Consider the following 7,769-nt stretch of genomic DNA (forward strand, 5'->3'; position numbering starts at 1 on the left):
TTTGTCATTTGTACCAAGATAGTGGCATACAGTGGACTAGTCTTTGTTGCAGAAGTTGTATATGCCAGAGCTTTGGAGTCCCAAAAGAGTTATGAACTTCCTGGCCACATGAAATATCAGCCCTTAGCACGAAAGTAGTGAAAATACCCCTCGTGGCCAGCTTCAGTGTGACTTGGCCAGCAGAAGCCATCTCTACCATGACTCAAGGAATATAAGAAAAACCAAGAGCTAATTCATCGGGAATTGCTAACGTATAGAATTGGAAATGGATTTAATTTATATATATTTTTGGAGTAAACAGCTCACACTGTAGCCTGGAGCTCCTAGCAATCCTCCTGCCTCAGGCTCCAGAGTGCTAAAATTACAAGCCTACTGTCAGAAACCTTGCAGGATTTTAAAGAACAAAATAGTAAGGACACATAAGCAAAAAATGTGCAAGAGAGTGGATTTTGAGTGTACCTAGCCCAGGAATGTAGACCATGCCACTGGCTGAAAGCTCTTCCTAGGAAAACAGGATACTTAAGAAAATACAAACGGAAGAAATGAACTGGGCTTGTCAGTGGTGCAGTGAGATAATTAGAAATTCAAGGCCAGCCTGGGCTGAATTAAAGGCCAACTTGGGCTGGACAGAGAGACCTTGTCTTGAATAAACAAAAACCAAATACAAAACAGACAGGTAGGATAGAGAACCCAGAAATGCAGTTCCAAATTCATGATTTATACACCCACAGATTCAACTGTTATCTGTCTGTCTGTCTGTCTGTCTGTCTAACCTACACCTCTACCCATCCCATCTAGAAGATTGCATCTGTATTGAGTAGTAGACTTTCCCGGCATCATATTCCCTAACTTAGGTCTTACTGCTGTCTCACAGTATTTTTATTGTATTAGGTAGTTAGGTGATCTAGGAATTAATCAATGAAGCCTAGAGAATTACAGACCCTATGCAAATACTGTGTCATATACAATATTATGTCTGTATATATAATAGACCTAAGCATCTGCTTGAATTGAATATTATGGGGCATTGTAAAGGCAATACACCAAAGATACTGAAAAAAGACTGTATTTTCAAAGATCATATTAAGGGTAGCATCTAAATTTTCGTGGAAACCAGACAATTTAACCAAGGTCTTCGGAAAGAACTCGGTCATATTAATGTTTACTCTATATATTTTATTTATATATAATTATTATTTTCTACCTCCCCCCAGGGTATCTCTGTGTAACTCTGGCTGACCAGGAACTCGCTTTGTAGACCAGGCTAGTCTCGAAGTCACGAATCCACGTGCCTCGGCCTCCCGAGTGCTGGGGTTAAAGGCGTGCGCCCCACCACCGCCCAATTTAAATATTTAATTTTTTATAACTAGAAAAAGGAGCGTGCACATCTTGGGACACAGTTTCAAACTAGTAAAAAGAAGCCTCTTAGGCCACACCTTCGTTCTGTTTCAATGACTACATCACAAAAAACGTAGCCAATGAGAGTGGGCTGAGTGGCGGCTCAGCCAATGGACCTAGAGCGGGAGATTCGAAAGCGTCCGGGTCGCGGGGTAAACCGGTTCTCCGTGTGCGAGCGCCTAGTGGCGTAGGCTGCGGCTTTGCGGGGAACTGCGGGGGCTGCAGTGGTCCACGGGGCTGATCGGGTTCCGTTGGGCGGATCCACGTGCCCGCTATCCGCCTGGAAGGAGAGGTGCAGGAGTACCCCCGACCTTGGCTGCGTGCTGACTCGCTTCCTTCTGCCCGCCCAGGCTTGCACTCCCCGGGGATCTGCCTCTGCATCTCTTGCCTTCGCTGTTGTTTCCCTCTCTGTCCAGCTCCCCTCCCGCTCTCGCCCTGGAGAATGGCTCAGAAGGAGAACGCCTACCCGTGGCCCTACGGCTCAAAGACGGTAAGGTCCTGGCCACATTCCCCGCCCCACGTCCCCCGGAAGAAGAGTCCATGAAGATAGAGGCTGGCCTTGCAAATGGCCGGACTCTAAGCGTTTCCGACGTGTGGGCCTCAAGAATTTGCTTGCAAAACTCAGTCTGATCACTTGCAGTCTTACCGTAGCAGATGTTGCCAACCTGAATCTGAGGGCTTCCGTAGAGCTGAGCCTGCTCGTCACGTACAATAATAGTTGGGACTGAGCAAACATCATCGTGCTTTCGGGTCGTGAATCTCACTCTCGAGTCTGAAAAAATTAACTACACAGGAAATAGATTATAGAATAGAAGGTTACGGTTTAAAAGGTTCCGAATGATCTAAATATTTATGTACGGCCCTGGGTATGAAACCCCAGAGCTTCCAAGTTTTGATGTACCATCCATACTACACTCCAGCTTTGGAATGTATCGTACTGAGCGGTGGGAAGTAAGAATCCAAGTAGATTTGAAATGCTGTGTGTATGTGCGTGCGTGTGCGCCACACTGGAGATAGTAAGCACGGTGGTGCACACCTGTAATACAGCACACCCGTAACGCACTTGGCTACATGATGGGATCCTGTGGCCACCCCCAGATGAAGAGCCCTTCACTGTATATAGTCTGTTCCCTGTTGGTGGGACCTGAGCATCCTGGACAGTCTATCTCTTTCCTTGTCCCAGCTTCCTCCTCTGTGGAGCCCTGAGTCAAACTGACAAGCGTGCAGTCCTGTTACTTTTACCCTGATTTACTATCACAGGAAAATATCTATTACTCAGAGAACTTTGAAAGTGAAGTGACCCAAGTGTAAACATATCTTTTATTCTCCTGGCCTAATTTGTCATCCCCGAGGGTCACAGTGTGGTCAAATATCCTGCAACACCCCTAAAGCCATCAGTATCCCTATGTTCTGTTCCTAGAAAGAGATGAAGTTTTGTTTCAACTTCACAAGCTCAGGCTCTTACATAAGCCTGGGTGATGTGTTTAGAACTATCCAGACTGGGCAGTGATGTGCCTGCGGTGGGCTGGGGTCAGGGGAATTGGTGTAGTAGCCTCTTGCCTTGGGTTGTTTTGTCATTCGTTCATTTACTTTGCTTTTTAATTATTTTTGTGGAGGGTGATGTTAAAACAAGGTCTTCTAGCTGGGCGGCGGCGGTGGTGGTGCACTAATTTAATCCCAGCACTTGGGAGGCAGAGGCAGGTGGATCTCTGAGTTCAAGGCCAGCCTGGTCTACAGAGTGAGTTCCAGGACAGCCAGGGCTCCACAGAGAAACCCTGTCTCAAAAAACAAAAAACAAAACAAAACAAGGTCTTCTTTAGCTCAGGCTGCAGGCTGCCTTTCTCCTAACCAGGAGCCTCCACCTCCTTAGTGCTGGGGTTGTGGATGTGTGCTGGACGCTCTCAAGTTGTTTCATTCTTTTTATTCATTTTATTTTTGCAAGTTACTTTTGTTTTTCTCAAGACAGTTTCACTGAGTAGCGCTGGCCATCCTGGAACTCAGTCTGGCCTAGAACTCAGAGGTCTCCCTGCCTCTGCCTCCCAAGTGTGTGCCACTGCTGCTGGCTGCCAGTTGTTTCTTAATAACCCCTTTCACGTGGAGCAATGAGTAGATTCTTGGCTAGGCAGGCAGACCGTGCTGTATCAGTATTGTTCTGTGAACTGTGAGTGGATGGGTCCTTTAGCAAGCAGCTGAAATGCGCCTTGTAGCATATTCTGGCCAGGTTACCGGGACAAGGACGCCCTCAGAGTCACCCTTTGCTCCTCAGTCTCAGTCTGGCCTGAACACGTTGTCCCAGAGAGTCCTACGGAAGGAGCCCGCCACGACATCTGCGCTTGCTCTCGTGAACCGGTTCAACAGCCAGTCCACAGGTACCTTGGATGATGGGAAGAGGGAGGTGGGGGGGGAAGCTGGGAATGTCAAAGGATGGACTCAACATAATTCTCTCTCCTTAGCTGCCCCTGGCCAGAAGTTGGCTGAGAACAAGAGTCAGGGCTCCACTGCCTCGCAAGGATCCCAGAACAAGTAGGGAAACTTAAACAGTGATGGGGGAGAAATGGGGGAGGATAAGGGGAGCACGGATAGTGAGAGATCAGCCACCTGGAGACTCTGAGCCAGCCAGCTAACTCTTCCCCATATTCCCGCTCTTCTAATCAGGCAGCCTTTCACTATTGACAACTTTGAGATTGGGCGTCCTTTGGGCAAAGGCAAATTTGGAAACGTGTACTTGGCTCGGGAGAAGAAGAGCCGTTTCATCGTGGCACTCAAGATCCTCTTCAAGTCTCAGATTGAGAAGGAGGGGGTAGAGCACCAGCTTCGCCGAGAGATCGAAATCCAGGCGCACCTGAAGTATGCTGTCACCCTGACCCTGGTCCCTCTGCTAACGGGATCACCTCACTCGACTGTCTCTGTCTTACTCCGCCTAGACCACCTGCCCCACCCAGCTCCTAGATGCAGCCTGAAGCTTCTTTTCTCCTTGCATCCCCCAGACATCCCAACATCCTTCAACTCTACAACTACTTCTACGACCAGCAGAGGATCTACTTAATCCTGGAATACGCCCCTCGCGGGGAACTCTACAAGGAACTGCAGAAGAGTCGGACCTTCGATGAGCAGCGGACTGCCACGGTCAGGGCCTACCTGGTGTGGGATCTAGTGCCTGGGCCATTGCTGGAAACAGAGGGCCTAATTGCCTCTTGTGTGGACCCTCACAGATCATGGAGGAACTGTCAGATGCCCTGACCTACTGCCACAAGAAGAAGGTAATTCACAGAGACATAAAGCCGGAGAACCTGCTGTTAGGTCTGCAGGGAGAACTGAAGATTGCAGACTTTGGCTGGTCGGTGCATGCCCCATCCCTGAGGTATGGAGGGACTTGGGGGGCTGTTCCTGATGTGAGGCTGTGACGTTCTTTATAAAAGTCTTCAGTGTCTTGTTCCTCAGGAACATTTGGGTTTTGTTTTGTTTTGTTTTTTTCTCCTTGCAGTATAGACATAGTGATTACTTTACAGAAATAGGCGACTCAAGAATTCATGCCCTAGCCGGGCAGTGGTGGGGGCACACGCCTTTAATCCCAGCACTTGGGAGGCAGAGGCAGGTGGATTTCTGAGTTCGATCGAGGCCAGCCTGGTCTACAGAGTGAGTTCCAGGCAGAGAAATCCTGTCTCGAAAAAAACAAACAAACAAAAGGAATTCATGCCCTAAATGTTCTACTACTTCTTTTTTTTTTTTTTAATTAAATATAGTGGACCCTCCCTCACCACATTGTTGAGAAAACTCCCTTTCTACAGACTGAGAACTGATTGGTTGGTTGAGACAGGATCTGGTCTTACGTAGCACAGGATGACTTCAAACTCATTACATAGCCAAAGATAACTTTAATTTCTGATTCTCCTTGCCTCTGCCTCCAAAAATACTAGGATTACAGGCGTATATCACCATGCCAAGTTTACCCTTGCAAAATCCTGTTCTTTTTAGAAGGAAATATGGTCTCCCTATGTTGCCTTAAAGGTCCAGGTTTAAGTGAATGGCTGCTATTCCAGGCGTACCCTACAGTGCCTGCTTACCCATGTCACATTTTATTTGGTTTGGTTTGGTTTGGTTTTAGGGTATTGGGGGTGGAACCGAGGGTCTTACCTCTGCTAGGCTCCATGCTAGCTCTCTGACTCATCTACAGGCTTCAAAACCTCTTCCCAAGAGTACCCTGCAGCCCAAGATGGCCTCAAACTGACAATCTTATGTCAGCTGCTCAAGTGTTGGGATTAAGCCAGGTGTTGTGGCACACACCTGTAAATCCAGCTGTAGGGAGGCAGTGGTAGTCAGGGTAACAGATGAAGTCAAGGCCAGTGAGTTCCAGGCCAGCAAAGGCTAGGAGAGAGAGAGAGCCTGTCTCATAGAAACAAAGCCAAACACCAAGTGTTGGGATTAGATGTGTAGATGTGAGCGAGTATCTGGTGACCCCTTCATTGTTTAATTCTTCAGAGTATTGCATAGTAAAATATCTAATCTGTTTTCTTTAAGTAGCATATGTTTGGTGGGTGTTGGTATTTTCTGTTTTTTTCCTTGACGTAAGCATTGCCCTTGTCTCTGATTATTTATTAAGATTAAGATAATTCATTATTTGTGACCATGCTGGTGCCGTGCATGTCCACCTCTGGCTTTTGGCTTATATCATTACCACCTCTTACTCGAGAGTACATCCTGGGGTCTCTGGGACGCTCACTGTCAAGTAAAGAGAAAAGAGAAGCCGTCTGACTTCTGGGACTCTCTTCCCTCATCCCACCAGGAGGAAGACCATGTGCGGCACGCTGGACTATCTGCCCCCAGAGATGATTGAGGGGCGCATGCATAATGAAATGGTAGATCTATGGTGCATCGGGGTGCTCTGCTATGAACTGATGGTGGGGAACCCACCCTTCGAGAGCCCTAGCCACAGTGAGACGTATCGTCGGATTGTCAAGGTGCGATAGCCTTTGTGTACTGTAGGAGCCAGGGTCTGGGGACACTCAAAGTGGATGTACACGGCTCTGCAAAAATGTTCCTGCTTTGTAAATACTTTTTATTTATTCTCTGACAACTTGGTACGTGTATATAATATACCTTGATCATATCCACCCCTAACGACACTTCCCACTCCCCTGGACTCCTCCCCAACACGTGCCCCACCTACTTTCACAGCTTCTTTCTTTTTATAGCCCCACTGAGGCCTGTTCCATGCTCTCAAAAGAAACAAAAAAAACCCCAACAATGCCTCTTTTCCCCTAGCTGCCGTCCACTGCCAATAACACCTCTCTGGGGGTGTCCTCTAGCTCCTGACGGGATGAGTAGTCAGAAGAATGTGGTCAGAGTAACACAGGTGACACCTTTCCTTTCTCCACTCGCAGGTGGACCTGAAGTTCCCCTCTTCTGTGCCTTCGGGCGCCCAGGACCTCATCTCCAAGCTGCTCAAACATAACCCCTGGCAACGGCTGCCCCTGGCGGAGGTTGCAGCTCACCCTTGGGTCCGGGCCAACTCAAGGAGGGTTCTGCCTCCCTCTGCCCTTTAGCCTGCTCCTTGGTTTTTTGTCCCTGTCATTTTTCAGTGTTCTTTGTATGTCTGTGTATGTGTTCTGAGAAGGGGTGGGAACTGGAAACTATTCCTAGCTCCAGTTCTAGGGGATCTGATCTCTCTTCTGACCTCTACAGGCAAAATTAGGCACCCCTGTGGTGCACATATATGCACACCAAACACATGAAGTTACAAACAAACAACAAACACACAGATAGTGCTGGAGAGATGGCTCGGTAGTTAAAAGCACTGGCTGCTCTTCCCAGGAACCTAGAACTCAATTCTAGCACTACATGGTGCTCACGACCACTGTCTGTAACACCCAGTCCTGGGGAATCTGGGGCCTTCGAGCCTCTGCAGACACTAGGCATGGATGTGGTATACATGTATGCAGGCAAAACACCCATGCACTGACTTTTAAGAAACCCTCTAGTCTGATTCCTTTCAATTTGTCAAATGTTGAATGTTATTTTTAAAATATTATAAGCCATTTAATACAATTTTTCTTTGAAACATGGTATAGCCTAGTCTGTCTTAAATTCAGAAAAATTATGAAGAACAACATTTTATAATAAAGTCTTAAATGTTTCATGTTTTTGAATACTGTGGTGGTCTGAATATGCTGGTGACATGATTAGGGGGTGTGGCCTTGTTGGAGGAAGTGTCTCACTGGGGGTGGGGGGGCTTTGAGACCCTTAGACAGAAGTTGATACCAGGGTTGGGGTATTGCTATGATCGGCCTGACCATGCTTTTATTTGGAGGAATGTGTGGCTTAGGCCTTTGTAAGGAAGTGGAATGTTCTAAGTGGGGCTTAATAGGCCGTCC

At 47.5% G+C, this 7,769-nt stretch overlaps 1 protein-coding gene across 2 annotated transcripts; it reads left to right on the forward strand.

The window, feature by feature from the left end:
• The first annotated feature begins 1,503 nt into the window (after positions 1-1,503).
• Aurkb (aurora kinase B) lies at positions 1,504-7,544 on the forward strand. Of its 2 annotated transcripts, NM_011496.2 has the most exons (8): positions 1,517-1,888; positions 3,665-3,767; positions 3,852-3,921; positions 4,054-4,245; positions 4,386-4,524; positions 4,611-4,759; positions 6,182-6,356; positions 6,780-7,544. In NM_011496.2, the coding sequence occupies exons 1-8, from the start codon at positions 1,841-1,843 to the stop codon at positions 6,939-6,941; spliced, it is 1,038 nt and encodes a 345-aa protein (NP_035626.1). In that variant the 5' UTR covers positions 1,517-1,840; the 3' UTR covers positions 6,942-7,544. The 2 variants fall into 2 exon arrangements, with proteins under 2 accessions (XP_006532788.1, NP_035626.1); XM_006532725.4 differs by having other exon boundaries at positions 1,504-1,888; positions 3,606-3,767; positions 4,054-4,524.
• Positions 7,545-7,769: the final 225 nt, after the last annotated feature.

The sequence above is a fragment of the Mus musculus genome, chromosome 11 (genome assembly GCF_000001635.26).
Source record: "Mus musculus strain C57BL/6J chromosome 11, GRCm38.p6 C57BL/6J".
Taxonomy (NCBI): domain Eukaryota; kingdom Metazoa; phylum Chordata; class Mammalia; order Rodentia; family Muridae; genus Mus; species Mus musculus.

Bases quoted from the DNA above. Each gene is read 5' to 3' on its own strand.
- Aurkb (NM_011496.2), top strand. From the start codon at position 1,841: ATGGCTCAGAAGGAGAACGCCTACCCGTGGCCCTACGGCTCAAAGACG. The intron at 1,889-3,664 runs GTAAGGTCCTGG...TTTGCTCCTCAG, and splicing joins GGCCCTACGGCTCAAAGACG to TCTCAGTCTGGCCTGAACAC. The intron at 4,246-4,385 runs GTATGCTGTCAC...TGCATCCCCCAG, and splicing joins GAAATCCAGGCGCACCTGAA to ACATCCCAACATCCTTCAAC.